Here is a 15,854-nt window from a genome sequence, read left to right as displayed (position 1 = left end):
CGCTTTATTGTCCTTTTGCAGGCAAACAACTATTGGATCTACACAGCCCAGGAATATTATGTTAAAGTGCGGTAAAATTGTGCTCGATGCTATAGAGACTACATGTCAGTGAATACAAGATGAGATTTGGGGTGCCACCCAATTCCATCTGTAATGTGCCATGTGAATCATATCGTCTCTGTCGGATGGAATCCTCATATGTCCAAAACGGCTGCTTTTCAGGTTTCAAATTCAAATATAGAAAAAGTAGCAGGTCTATACAAGCTCGAAACTTGTCTAGTTTCGAGCTGGTATATCTGCTACTTTTGATGCTTTTGTGTGACACTGTAGTATGATCAAGTAGATAATTAATTTCTGAAAAAACATAAAGTTAGAATATGGCGATGACTCCATAAAACTGCAACGATATAATGCACGTGTTTCCAAGAGGACCAACAGTTGTGCTCCCATTTCCCACCCATACATGGCTCTCTGACTCTCTGACACTGTCCTCTTGCACCTGCTACAGTATTCACTTGTTTCCTAGGCTGTGTGTTTTCCACTTCCTGTCGATTTCATTGGATATCATTTGTCATCTGACCAGTTTCATTGGATTTCATTGGATCAAATCGACAGGAAGTGGAAAACACACAGCCTAGGAAACAGGTGAATATGCTAAAGGAATAACACAATAAATCGCATTTAGCCTGCTTGTTTGTATAACATGTACAATTAGGGCATGGCCGATATTGCTTCAAATGGATATCACGATTATTGCAAGCTCTTGCCTCGTTTATGATTATTATTATTATGTGTATTGTGAAAATAGCAGATCTAGCATATCGGCTATTTTGCCTTTTCGCTATTTTTACATGGCAACATTTTACAACAAAGTATAATAGTGGCTAATCAGACAAATCGATTTAGATGATTATTAGTAAAAAATCTATTAGAATTTTGTCTATTCGATTTGCTTATATATATAAGAAATTAAATGAATATTGTGTATGAAGAAAAACACGTTCTTGATTATTCGATTAACCCACATGAGCAAGATTAAGTCGGTTATTGTTCCTAAATGTTTGTTTCAAAACAATTTCGGTTAATTTCTCAGCCCTGTGTAGTGTGTACTGTACAATCTTCTGTTACATACATATTGCTAAGAAAACAAGAAAAACCTGATCACAGCTCTCTCTCCTCCGCTCGTCTCAAACAATTTGACATCTTTTTCATTTTCTGGGGGGTGGGGGTGGGGGTGGTATTTGAAGATCCAAGGAGCCAGCCACGAGTTCAGCGTGCAATAATGCAAATTGCATTTAAAAGCCGTCCCAAAGAGTTGTGATTAAAATAAATGGGGCTCATAAATTTGCCTCCGCCGAGCATGTTGTTTTTAATGAAATTTTATGAGGCTCTCTGAGGCGTGCAGTGCCATGGAACCGGGGCAAGAGGAGGGGGGGGGGAGGGGCACGATGGCGAATGATATCAGATACATCTCGACGGGTAAACAGAGACAGCGCGCATATTAATAAATGCGACACACATCTGTGCCAGGCCGATAGACACGTCTCAGTGACTGGCAGAGCAGTGGGGGCTGCTCACAACCTTTTTTTGGTGTGTGTGTGTGTGTGTGTGTGCAGAGATGGGCAGTATTCAATACATGTATTTGAAATACGTATTTGAAATACTTTTTTGTATTTTGTAATTTGTATTTGGTTGGAACGGAAAAAATTAGATGTAATTTGTATCAAGATACTTTCAGATCTAGTATTTTCTGTATTTCAAATACATAAAATACATTTTGTTTTTTATGTAATTTTATTCTCAAATTGACACATTTTAAACATTTACACAGGTTTACGCTGTGGAATAAATAAATAGAAAAATAGAAAAGTTTGCTCTTCGGAGCACAGGTCTCTGCCAGGCCGGGTCGCCTACCCAGGGGAACACTGGACACTTTGGAACTTTGGTCATACCAACTTGGGATGGGAGCAGAAAAATCTAACTTAATACACCTCTTTCACATGACCCCAGAGATAATGTGTAGCGGTTTGTGAGAGTTTTAAACAAAATCTGTAGGAGTAGTAGCAAAAAGTGTATTTTAAAGAAAAGGCTAAATGGCAGAAAATGTAATCTGGCACAGGTGGCCGGAGCCTATATGGAGAATGAGAATTCAAGGAATCTACGGGAAAAGATTCTTATTGTACGAGCTACAGTTCAAGAGTTATTGGTCAAAACGTTAAGTGGCCTGTTGTAGCGCCACCATACCAATGTGAAAGATTTGGAGTGGAGGTCCTTCCTGGGCCTACTATGAGTGTGTCCAAATGTCGCAGCAATCAGACGCCGGAGGGCGGACCTCTAACGTCAATCTGACTCAGCCATAACCATATAAGGAGTTCCAAATGCAGCTACACCCAATTGCGGAGTGTGTTGTCTAACCTCAATGTGTCGTCATGGCATCAGCCGCAAAATCAGTCAGCCGCATGTATGGGCACAAAAGAGGGCATGCCCATATATGGGCATGTACTGATGACATCAGCGATGTAGCCATATATGGGTATAAAAGGGACAAGGACTGACATATACCGACATCCGATTGTCCAGAGCCACAGATCAATTGCCCATATTGTCAGGTGCATATATGGGACTGACCAAGGACTCGAAGGACTGCGGTGCCCGCCGCCAGATCTACAAGCTCATAGCGCGGCACCGAGTGCCGCACTATGAGCTTGTGCATCTGCTATTTTTTTAATAGCTAAAGTGTAAAATATGGTTAAAGTGGTTAAAATGAGTGTGACGCTATATTAACTAATTTAGCTGGGGACCCCCTGGTACCCCCCCCTGGTACAACCCCTGGACCTCACTTTGAGAACCAATGCTCAAGTAAGACTACTTAACCCCTAGCTGCTCCGCGCCCCATGTGGGCAGCGATTAGCTGGGTTGAGCTGAAACTGAATTTCCCCCACGAGAGCAATTACGTCAAAATTGGTGTCTTTTACTGTCCCACTGGTTGTTGATACTTTGGAGTTTGTCGACATCTGAAACACAAATTATTGTAAGGGCCGTCCACACCAAGAGCTATAACGATATATTGTTCACCACCACTAACTGTTTTCATGATAGTTGTTGTGTGGACTCTGCAATGTACTCGAGTTTGAAGAACGATTTTGTCGTCATGTAACTGTCTGACTGATTCCACTTTAGCCCGTAGCACTTGACCTAGCCTTGACGACCATGCAGTCTTATGCAAAGGTTAAAATGTAATTTAGATGGAGTGTTACAGTACTTAGACAGATGCCAGGTGCATGTGTTGACCTGGCATCCTATAGTTTGTATAGTTTCAACAGTACACATTATTTATTGATATATCATAATGTTTAGACAGATGATAGGTTCATGGTTTGCCTATGATCCTCCTAGATTACTGAGGCACTACACAGTCTCTATGCTTTTGATGTATTACCTTGTGTTTACCTTGCTTACTGTAAATCGCTCTGGATTAAGAGTGTCAGCTGAATGCCTAAATTGTAAATTGTAAAGTGTACGATTTACAATTTAGGCATTTATCAGACACTCTTAATCCAGAGCGAAACTAATGATCAGCATCAGAATCATATTTATTGTCACATCACAGGTTTAGAGGTGCAACAAAGTTGAAATTATAATTTTTCGAGTGCGCTCCATCATTTGTAGTGTTTTTGTGAGAGGAGAGAGGATATTAAAGGTAGTACAATACACTGGTCAATGATAAGATGCAGTGTCACCTGTATGTCAAGTAGAGCCAGAACCATCTCGTTGCTGTAAGGCGGCAGCAACCTCTTATCTCCATATAAATGTTTTGTGATTTTTTTCGTAAATTAACGCCCTACTTGATCAACCTACAGCTTAAGTGCTGAAAGTGCTTTTCGCCATTGAGCTAATAGAGCCGGCCTGCTTGCTCGGGGGATAAATTGAATCTTGACCATCGGGTCAAAATTTGTGTCAGATCCTGTGTCTAGGTGAGACATGACCTTTGACACGATCTAAATGTCTCAATAGAAGAACAGGTAGACAATATACAACCACCCCAATTGTATGTTATATTGTATTGACATACTCTACCACACAGATTAGGCAACATTACATTTTGTTCATTTAAAAAAAAAGTTACATAGTGAGGCTTTAAGCTTCCGTGTGTCAGAGCCTCAGACACATTGGGACTGATCAATTTAGTTTTTTTCACCCGTTTTGGTAAACAGCTGTGCCTCAACTTGCTCACTGAGCTTCTCACTTGCGGGTCGAGGTTGACACTACTTGTGGGGTGTTAGGCGTGTGATATCTTTTTATGGATCTTTGTATCTTACCAATAGCAAGATGCATCCACCACACCGTTCCATCCACCGTCCACAGGCTGTTTGTTGAGAGCCACCGTTTCATGTATTGTGACAGTTTCCTTACATAGATGAACTTTTTGCTGTTGTCATATGAAAGTTTCTTAAACTGTAAAAAAAAAAAAAAGGGATATTTCACTTTCAAACGTGTTTGGGGTCATTTTAAAGTAGACTCAGGCTTTCTGTGAGCACCCCAGACAGCTTTTAAGTTGCTTGATTCAGAAACCAAAAGAGCCAATCAGAGTCTGCGCTCAGGGCCCTGTGATTGACGGACACAGCTCTTCCACTTTTTGGTTTCTGCTAAACGCCCACCCAGCACCTGGGGCCAGACCGGTCTGCAGAAGACACATGGAAATGTCAATTCAAGTGACCAGGCTTACCAGGCTAGATTTACAGACTCTTTAAGTAAAAAAAAAAGTAAAAGAACACTTACAGTAACACCCAGTGGTGGAAAAAGTAGCTACTCAAATGTTTTACTTAAGTAAAAGTATCAACACTGCAATGTAGAAGTAGCTCTGTTACAAATAAAAGTCAGGAAATAAACATTTACTTGAGTAAAAGTACAAAAGTATTGGTATCCAAATGTACTTAAAGTACCAAAAGTAAAAGTACTGAAATGTTTGAAAATAGCAGATCTACAACCTCGCGACGCGTTGTGAGCTTGTAGATCGGCTATTTTCAAATAGCCTAGTTATAAAATAGGGCTAAAGTGGTTAATGGATGTTTTATAATATAATAATGTATATCTGCAAAGTAAGTTTTCAAATAATTGTAGTGGAGTAAAACTACAATATTTGCCTCTGAGATGTAGTGGAGTAGAAGTAGAAGTATAGACAATCGGAAATTACTCCAGTAAAGTACCTCAAAACCGTACTTAAGTACGGTACCCGAGTAAATGTACTTAGTCACATAATTACACCACTGCCTAACACCCCACATCTTCCACACATCCTTTCCGCAGAGAATCGTCTGATCTTGGACGCCTTTGCCCAGCAGTGCAGCCGAGTCCTCAGCCTCCTGAACAATGGCCGCCTCCTGGAGCCGCCCTCCTCCTCCACCTCCTCCTCGGTCACCTCCAACATCAAGCAGGAGGAGGACGGCATCCCGGAGGGGGGGGGGGAAGGAGGCCAGGCCCTGCTCCTCCAGGGCGGGGGGCACTGCTCCCTCCCCCTCCCCCCCGCCAGGGCAGAGGAAAGCACCTCCACCACCACCGGGCCGGACGAGGAGGAGGCGGCCCAGCGGAGCCAGTGGAACCAGCAGCAGACCTCGGCCTTCCTCCGCATCTTCACCGACTCCCTCCAGACCTACCTGCTGACGGGGCCTCAGCAGCAGCAGGTAGACTGTAGGGACGCACCGCATTGACATATGCTGTACTTAACACATTGATTGCCTAGATCGAGTTAATTCGTCTTTCAAATCCATCGCTTGCGTTCCGCAATTCTGAAGAACGAGTTAATTCGTTCTTTGGAATGTTCATTGTTTAATCTGTGATCGCGCTGTTCTGTTTATTTTTCATCATCAGTTTCGTTTTCCACTTACTTCACAGCCGGATTAATGACGCAGATTCCGTTTCCGGTTCTATTTTTTTCCCCGGTCATTTTTGGCCAGAATTTTTTTTTTTTTTTTTTTTTTTTTTCACACGGTATAAAAAACGAACGGAGAAGCTCCACTTCTATTTTCTTTGGTCTGGGTGACTAACAGTCATCGTCGTCGTGTATCACAACGGTCTGAAGTCCGATCGTATGGGCTGTTGGTCGATCTGTCGTATGTGTTTAAAAACGCAGCCAGATAAGCTATTTGAATGAAAAATTACAAAAAAAAAAACAAAAAAAAACACAAAGATCGCTGGCACAGGGGTGAGTACATTATGAATAAACTCTGGCAGTCAATGTGTTAACACAATTCCCGCCATGGACGCTTAAAGTCGTTCTATTAAATAGCGCACTTGCCTGCCAAGTTCTATTAAAAAAATTAGGCACGCTGTTTTAGGCACCCTAACACAGCTTTGTGATGATCCATCGTCACTCAGAGAAGAAGTATGTGGATGTGACATCATTCCAAAAAAAGGTCACATCCATCCGCCCTGACTATGGGATTTTCAGAAAAACTGCTGTAACTCAGTTGCTGTTTTTTGCATTGAGAACCACCGTTTTCAGCAGGCCAAAGCTCCAAAATGGCGGATCGCGGTTGGAATGTTGTGGTTCCTCTGAATACACGGATCCCTCCGCTTACCCACGGGGACTATTTTTAAAAAATGTTTTGGAACACAATGTCGCTTTCAAATATCATCGGATTAAGGTAATTACGCTGGCAAGGGGATAACAAATGATGTTTAATACCTTGGCGGGTGATGTGTTAAGTACTGTACTTATAAGTTCAATTTTGAGGTACTTTTACTTTACTGGAGTATTTCCAATTGTCCATGCTTTTACTTCTACTCCACTGCATCTCAGAGGCAAATGTTGTTACTCCACTACAATTATTTGAAAACGTTAGTGACTAGTTACTTTGCAGATATAAATGATTACATTATAAAACATACATTAACCACTTGAGCCCTATTTTATACCTGGGCTATTTTCAAACGTTTTAGTACATTTACTTTTGGTACTTTTAAGTACATTTTGATACCAATACGTTTGCACTTTCACTCAAGTACATTTTGAATTCCGGACCTTTACTCGTAACAGAGTACTTCTACATTGCAGTATTGATACTGTTACTTAAGTAAAACATCTGAGTACTTTTACCACCACTGCCGATATTGCTGATACAGTGACATATTAACCGTCCCTGTATAGCAGCAGCACGCGCACCTGGCCGCCGCAGGAGGCCTGGAGGACGAGCGGTGTCGGCCCTCGGCCGAGCCCGGCTCCGGGGTCTCCCCCGAGGGGGGCCCGAACCTCAGGCCGGCGGGAGGAGGAGGAGGAGGAGGAGGAGGCTGGAGCTCCCCGACTCCGTCGGAGTCCTACGGCCACCCGTCGTCCACGCTGCCCGAGGAGGACGAGGAGGAGGAGGAGGAGGAGGAGAGCTGCTGCCCGCGCTGCCTGGAGCTGGAGCAGGAGGTGCTGTCGCTGCAGCAGGAGAACGAGGAGCTACGCAACAAGCTGGACAATGTACCAGGTATGGCAGTGGTGGGAGAAGTAATGTGTTTACTTATAAGTAAAAAAGTATCGATACTGCGATGTAGAAATACTCTGTTACAAGTGAAAGTCCGGAATTCAAAATGTACTTGAGTGAAAGTACAAAAGTGTTGGCATCAAAATGTACTTAAAGTACCAAAAGTAAAAGTACTCATTATGCAGAATGTCCCATTTCAAGTTTTTAAATGTATAAACATCTTTTGAAAATAGCAGATCTACAAGCTCACAATGCGTCGCATCGTGAGCTTGTAGATCGGCTATTTTCAAATGGCCGAAATGTGTGAGTGGTTAATGTATGTTTTGTGATGATAATCAAAATCTACAAAGTAACTGGTAACTAAAGTTTTCAAATACATTTAGTGGAGTAAAAGTACAATATTTGGATGCGAAATGTAGTGGAGTAGAAGTAAAAGTATTGGAAATACTCCAAAAAAGGTGCAAATACCTCAAAATGTCACTTAAGTACTGGTACTTAAGTAAATGTACTTAGTTACTTTACACCACTGCCGTCTGGGTAGTAGACGCACACATTAGCTACTCCCACGTAAATATAACGGCCTGGGGAAGATGCCAGGATCAAATGCAATATTTTTCAGAGGACATTCTTTGAGCCACACATCCTGGTGTTTGACCCATAAGCACCTTTGTTTGACCCGGATTCAGGACAGTCATGATGCTCTTCCGGGCCAAACCAGTGTTGATTTTGACAGCAAATTTTCATTTAGTGTAGTCATCGTCTTTTGAATAAAATTCCATTTCGTTTTAGTCATATTTTAAGTCACCTGAAATGTTATAGTTTTTGTCTAGTTTTACTCGACTAAATATCATAAGATTATAGTCGACTAAAATGTATTTTGGTGGTGCCTTGATGGCGTCGTAATGGCTGATTTTACACTTGGTTGCCTGCTGAAAATAGACGATCTAGAAGCCTTCAACGTGTTGCAGTGCGACTCGTTGTGAGCTTGTCGATCTGCTATTTTCATTATGCAACACCCGAGCGCGATCAAACATAAAATGACTTGTCTTTTAGTTCTACTGGATCTCTTCTCAACTAGTCCCTCACTAACATTTTAGTCTAGTTTGTATTTGTTGACGAAATTGTCAATATATTTAGTCTTTGTTTTAGTCATCGTAGCTTAATTTTTATTTCGTTTTTATTTTGTTTTTGTCAGTGAAAAAAGGTAGTCGACAAACATTTTTCGTCATAGTTTTAGTCGACGAAATCAACACTGTGCCAAACAAAGGCATCATGTGACGTTGATCCGCTTCCCTTATACTTTTGATGCTTTTGTGTGAGCTACAGTAATTTATGAAAAAACACAAAAAGTTGAAATATTGGAAATAAGAGGGTTGAGCCCGACAGCAACGTTATATTAACCTCTCAGTGTTTTGTATTCTTGCAGTTCCCTGTCAGAATGTGCTGGACTACTTCAAGACAGTTCTTCAGTTCCATAACCAGCTGGTTCAGCCCATGCCAGAGGAGCAGCTTGTTGAAGTGAGGAAGCAGGTTTAAATCCATCAAGACCGGGAACGCATCTGTGCCCTTTTAAGATTTATTTGGCTATTCAAAAATTGCAGATATACAAGCTCATAGTGCGGCACCGAGTGCTGCGCTATGAGCTTGTAGATCTGCAATTAAAAAAAAAAAAATCATTGTGAAAATGTGTGCAAATCTTTGAATATATTGATGATGCAGGTAGATTTATCACACACAATTTATATCCGATCCCATAGATTAGTTGTATGCGTTTATTATTCACAATACAGTATCTACAACATTACAAATATTTTCTGTACAGTGTACAGTCCAACAGCACGAACATGTAGATCTAAAGAAACCGCTGTCTCTCTCTCTCTCTCTCTCTCTCTCTCTACAGGAAGAAGAACGACAAACAGTGTTTGAGGTCAGTGTTTTCACAATGTGTTTACATCAGGGGTGATGCAACCTTGATGATGGAGAGGGCCACTATATTTCCTCACTCACTCCAGAGGAACACATTGCATGTACTGTCTGTCGGGCAGACACCTCTTACCTCCGTATTTAAACTTTTTTCATAAATGAATGCCGTACTACACAAAAGTAGCAAAAGTAGCCGATCTGCGTCACTCCTTAGAGGCCAAGAAAAAACCTTTGCCCTGCATTCTTCACGTCTGCCTGTTATAGCGCCACCAGGAGGCCACAATAACCTACCTGACCTGGCGGAGACCTGTGCTCCGAGGAGCACTTTTTGTAGTTATTGATTTAGGGTATTACATTGATTAGTCCTGTGTGGTTTCCTCTTGCAGGGCAGTAAACAGCTCCTGGGGAACTATCCGCTCTTCATCTCCAACAAGCAGTGGGACGAGGCGGTGAACTCCTCGAAGAAGGACGGGCGGCGGCTGCTGCGCTACCTGATCCGCTTCGTGTTCACCACGGACGAGCTCAAGTACTCGTGCGGCCTGGGCAAGAGGAAGCGCTCCGTCCACTCCGGAGAGCCCGGCGTGGAGAGACGGCCGCTCAACCCCGTCAAAGTCAGCTGCCTCAGAGGTACAACAACACCAGCAACAACAACAAAAATGTCTGAAAGGGGTTGATGCTAAAAGAAGCTCAAATGTTATGGAAACGGGTATTAGAATTAGGGCTGCAAAAGTTAAATCGAACTAATCATTTAAATCGATTATATAAAAAAACGATAATTTGATTCTGATAAAAGAATAATCAACTGTGTGTGTGTGTGTGTGTGTGTGTGTGTGTGTGTGTGTGTGTGTGTGTGTGTGTGTGTGTGTGTGTGTGTGTGTGTATATATATATATATATATATATATATATATATATATATATATATATATATATATATACAGTATATATATATATATATATATATATATATATATATATATATATATATATATATATATATATATATATATATATATATATATATATATATATATTTTTTTTTTTTTTGTTCTCTTTGACATGCTTCTTTAATGTTAGTTTAGTCAGGAACACTCGCGTCATAAGTATATTTAACCATGTATTGCAACTCGGGTGACCACCTCCAAACAGGCCCATTGAGGGACAGGTGAACCTGTTTTGCGAGACATCGCGGGACACATGAAAAAAAAATATATATATATACATATTATTTTTTTTCAATTATCATCAACATTGGCCATTATCTACAATTTCGAAGTGCTTTATTTATAAAGCACATAAAAAAAGTGTTTTACACTCAAAGAAATACAATTATATAAGTAGATTCTCACTATAAATCCCTTTGTTTCTGAGGGCATTTATTATTTTCATCTGGACCAAGTGTAGCTTAGTTATTAATAACAACTTGAACAAAATATCTATAAGCCAGGGAGGATCGCTTGTAAAATATCCATGGCTTTGATGCTATAGATCTGTGGTTCTCAACCTTTTCAGGTCGTGACCCCCCAAAATAATCATATTTTAAACTGGGGACCCCCCAAAATAATCATATTTGAACTGGGGACCCCCAAAATAATCATATTTGAACTGGGGCATTGCATTTAGTTTGACTCAGTTCCACAGATACATATTGTGAAAATAGCTGATCTGCAAGCTCACACCGCCTCGCCTCTCAATGCGAGGCATTGTGAGCTTGTAGATCAGCTATTTTCACAATTTTTGCATCTTTCTTAGATTATTTGACAATTTGGCCAATGTTTGACCAGTTGTTATATTATAGGTTGTTGTTTACTTTTGATGCAGTAATGGTCTTATTCGTGGGCGTGGCATAGTAGCTGCAGCCATACTTGTTTCGGTCAATGTTAAGTCAACCTGTTGTATACCCCTCAAAGATGTCCGTCGCTACCAAATGACACTTGTTGATGCCCCCTTCAGTATTTTTGGCACACTCTATGGGTCTTTTCGGTTCCATTTGTACACTTTCAGAATTAAATAGTAAGGACTTTACTATGTAGATTGGGTTCCCAGAGGCACCTTTTTATCAAATGGGGGTCCATGGCCTTATAACATAACAAACTGGGGGTCCTTAAAATGAAAAAGGTTGTACGTGTACGCTATTGCATTGGTTCTCAAAGTGGGGTCCGGGGACCCCTAGGGGTCCTTGTGGGGGTTCCAGGGGGTCCCTAGCAAAATGTGTGAATATAGCATCACAATATTTTTAACCTTTTATACTTTGGCTATTCAAAAATAGCAGATATACAAGCTCATAGCGTGGCACTATGAGCTTGTAGATCTGCTATTTTTGAAAAATCTTGAAGATTCGTGCAAATCTTTGAATATATTTCTTTTAAAGCGAACATTTTAACACAAATCTTTGCTTCTGGGAGTCCCTGGCACAACATATTTTCAGATGGGGGTCCGTGGCCAAATATATATCAATTTGGGGGTCCCTGGCATGAAAACATTTGAGAACCACTGGGCTATTGCACTTATCAGTTCAATCAGTGATTTTTTTCCTCCTTCTTTACCTCCAAACTGATGTTTTTTTTAATTTATCAGAGTTCATCCGGATGCACTGTGCCTCCAACCCGGACTGGTGGATGCCGAGCGAGGAGCAGATCAACAAGGTGTTCAGCGACGCGGTGGGGCATGCGCGCCAGGGCCGCGCCGTGGGCACCTTCCTGGGCAGCAGTGGCAGCAGCACCAGCAGCCTCTACATGGAGGCCTTCGACGGGCACCTCTCCCAGGACGAACTGTATCTGAAAGGCTGCCAAAACGGCCAGGCGGACTGAAGGTGAATGTCACGTTAAGACGGTGGTCCTGAAAGTGGGGTCCCCCCCCCCGCCCCCCATCGTGGGTCCTTGAGGGGGTTCCAGGGGGTCCTCAGATTAAACGATTGATAGCAAGGCACCAAATGGACCCTTGCCGGTCTGTAAAGGGTCATTCACACCAAGCACGATAACTGTAACGATGATTATGTGAGCGTCCACACCGATGAACGAGAACGTTCTGTAAACAGTGGCACCAGACGCGCACTGCACAGTACAGCTGTGTCAGAGGCCACATGGAGGAGGAGAGAGAGGCCCCGGGTTCGAACCGGTTCCGTTCTTTTTTCCACAGTGTTACCACTGAAAATGAATTGGTTCAGAACCCTAAAAGTTCATCATTTAAAAAAATTAAATAAAAGGGACGTAACGACCGGTCATATTCGACACGTTTCTGGCCAGGCCTGGAACTGAACCTGGGGCAACTGGGCACTCCCGCCCCCCAAGCGGGCTCTCTAACCATTCAGCTATGCCACCCCCAATTACAATAGTTCTCCTTAAAACTGGTGGAAAGTTTGATGCCGGTTCCGTGAAAGCACCAAGGTTCCAAGAATCTATAAGGGAAACCAAAGTTCTGTTGGTGGAAAAGGAGCCTCTTATCTGTGGTTCTGAAAGACACATGCAATAGGATATATGGATCATCTGACTGATTATTAATCATATGTAGAGTGAGATAGTTGTACCTTGCCTACCTGAGAAAATGCAAGCCACACTGTAGTCCACCAGCTAGAGTTAGCTATTCTCGTTAGCTATATCTCGTTAATAACAAAACCTTCCGGGGGTGAGTGAGACCGATCGCATCCCAGATGTCCTTCTGGTGGATTTTTTATTGGCCGTCAAATGTTTCTATCATTCATAAAATCGCTCTGAAAGTGATCCAAACGATAAAGTCGACGACTATCGTCGTTATAGATGTGGTGTGGACCATTCACTTTTAACATAGTTATCGTTATAGTTATCGTGCTTGATGTGAACAGCTCTTAATTCTGTGAGTGTACGAATGGAACCAAACGGACCCGTAAGGGTCCGTTTGGTTCCATTCGTACACTCTCATAGTTATGGGGAGGGGGTCCATGGCCTAATGCAATAGCAAACTGGGGGTCCTTGAAATTAAAAATGTTTGGGAACCATTGACATACTAAGTACTAAGAAGCACCCCCACCCCAAAAAAAAACCTGACCGTATCCTGTCCCTGCACAGGCAAAGTAAAACATTCCATTGGAAGTAGACCATAGGGAACAGAGCTGTCGTAATCCCCTATGAAACAACCGGTTTCATGGCGTTTTTTTGTAGCATTTCTGCCATTTTTACCAGCATGGATTTGGTTGATCAAAATGAAGACACTATAAAGGCAGTGGCGTGTCCAGAATCTTTTAACTGGGGTGGCACGCACACGCACACACACACACACACAGGCACACATACAGTATGCACACGCGTGCTTGCACACACACGCGCGTCGGAATAGTATTTGTCTCCACTACTACGCATAATCGACTTTAATAACTAACATTACAGTGTCTCGCTGTGTTTATATATTTTTTATTACTTAGCCTAATTTCTCTATTTTCTAGATATGTATTTTCTATTTTACGAATCATTCCAAGGCGGCATGTTCATTCTTACAACAGAACAGATATTAAAGCTTAATTTAAAAGCCGGTGTTCATGGGTTCGATCCCGGGCACCGTCAAGTTGCGTCAACTCAGCGTATGAGTTGCACTGAATGCAGTGGTGGAAAAAGTACTTGAATTCTTTACTTAGTAAAAGTACCAATACTGCAATATAGAAATACTTTGTTACAAGTAAAAGTCCGTTGTACTATAGTAAAAGTGCAAAATTATTGGTATCAAAATTTACTTAAAGTATCAAAAGTAGAAGTACTAAAATGTTTGAAAATAGCAGATCTACAAGCTCACAATATTTACATCCGAGATGTAGTGGAGTAGAAGTAAAAGTATTGGAAATTGGAAATACTCAAGTAAAGTACAAAGACCTCAAAATTGTACTTAAGTACAGTACTTAAGTAAATGCACTTAGTTACTTTCCACCACTGAGTACTGGGAGCTGATAGTAGGTGTGGCGCTCCACCTCAGCAGTCCATCTCCCAGGGGTCTAGTGCAGGGGTCTTCAACAGGGGGGTCCGGGACCCCTAGGGGGTCCTCAGAGTCACTACAGGGGGCCCGACAAATCTTTGTGTGATATGATTATACATTTTTTACATTAACCACTTGAACCCTAGCATCCCTTTTCTGAAGAGAACTTTAGCCAAAAAATAGCCGCTCTACAAGCTCACAACGCCTCGCAATTGCGAGGCGTTGTGAGCTTGTAGAACGGCTATTTTTGGCAAGTTTGGTGTAGAGGGGAAAAAAGAGCAGACCAAGGGAAAAAAAAGGTTTAATATGAAACACAATTGTATACAATATAGAGGGGGTCCCTGCTTCATCTCTCTCTCAGCTAGGGGGTCCTTGGCCTGAAAACGTTGAAGACCCCTGGTCTAGCGCATTGTAACAGGGATAGAGTCCCGTGTTCTTGGCTGTTACCGACACGACAATAAGCCTAGAGCAGGAAAGGGCAACCCGCAGCCCGGGTGCATTCAGCTCCCGGAGCGTACAACAGTATATCCAAATGGACAAAGTGTGTAAAAGGGGTGGCACCTTGCCTGGCACCTCATTCCGGGGCATTTCATTCCAGGGGTGGCCTATAGTGCCACCCAAGGCCACCCCCTGGCACCGCCTCTGCCTAAAAGGGCGTCCACATCAAGTTCTGTCATTATAAGTGTATCGTTCACGACACTGTCGTTCTAGTTGGGGTGTGGACTCTGCCATCCACTTCAGTTAGAACATTTTTTTTAAAGTTACTACATTTATAGTTATGGTGCTTGGTGTGTGTACGGCCCTTAAGACTCTCCTAGGGTGTCCTTTTAACCACTTAAACCCCAGCATCCGTATTGTGGAAAATAGCTGATTAACAAGGTCACAACGCGTTGCACGCTTTCCCCACAATAACAGAAAACAGAGGGACTCCGGTCGACCATATAGGGTTTAAGTGGTTAAGACTCTCTTAGGGTGTTTTACATTTGAAATTGTAAAAATTAGTCTTCCATTTTTGCTACCTTTTTCAGTGGTTTGGTCTTTAGTATTAGGCATATCAGTGCCCATAGTAAGGAGGGGGGGGGGGAATTATGCAACCTAACCTCATTGAGACAAGACTGTTTTGTGTTCATTTCCACATTACATGTTCAGAATCTAAAAAGTAAATTAGAGGTAAACTAAATATTCAATCTATGAGCTATTCCTATTTGAATGTTGCCCAATTCAAAGTCAAGCTTCTGAGAAAACGTCCATGAAAGGTTTGGATAAGGCGTCCTGTGTTCAACCACTGCCATTATGGAAAGTGACTGTGTCCATACAATTACATATCGTTGGCTATAGCATCATTAACGAGTGCCTCAGAGAATGATTTTATAACGTGTTTCTTTTCAGTTGAAAATAAAAAGAACTATAAAACTAAACTAATTTCTGCAAAAGAAAAAAAAGATTTCCAACACATTAAAATCCTTTGTGTTAATTTAACTGAGAAATGTGTTAACTCCTCGGAGTTAACTTTTACTGTGTAGTTTGC

General features: G+C 41.9%; 1 protein-coding gene across 1 annotated transcript in view; it reads left to right on the top strand.

Moving 5' to 3' along the window:
• Nucleotides 1-12,198, top strand: part of bend4 (BEN domain containing 4) — a gene marked incomplete at both ends in the record, with an annotated part of 14,538 nt that extends 2,340 nt beyond the window's left edge. The window contains 6 exons of the mRNA XM_084041799.1: nt 5,308-5,681; nt 7,151-7,469; nt 8,893-8,984; nt 9,367-9,393; nt 9,776-10,016; nt 11,966-12,198. Coding sequence (XP_083897925.1) covers nt 5,308-5,681; nt 7,151-7,469; nt 8,893-8,984; nt 9,367-9,393; nt 9,776-10,016; nt 11,966-12,198 — 1,286 coding nt within the window. The remainder of the gene's footprint in view (nt 1-5,307; nt 5,682-7,150; nt 7,470-8,892; nt 8,985-9,366; nt 9,394-9,775; nt 10,017-11,965) is intronic.
• Between the last annotated feature and the right edge of the window lie 3,656 nt (nt 12,199-15,854).

The sequence above is a fragment of the Gymnoscopelus microlampas genome, assembly GCF_963454915.1.
Source record: "Gymnoscopelus microlampas genome assembly, chromosome: 18".
Classification (NCBI taxonomy): domain Eukaryota; kingdom Metazoa; phylum Chordata; class Actinopteri; order Myctophiformes; family Myctophidae; genus Gymnoscopelus; species Gymnoscopelus microlampas.
This window is presented reverse-complemented; position numbering and strand designations above follow the sequence as displayed.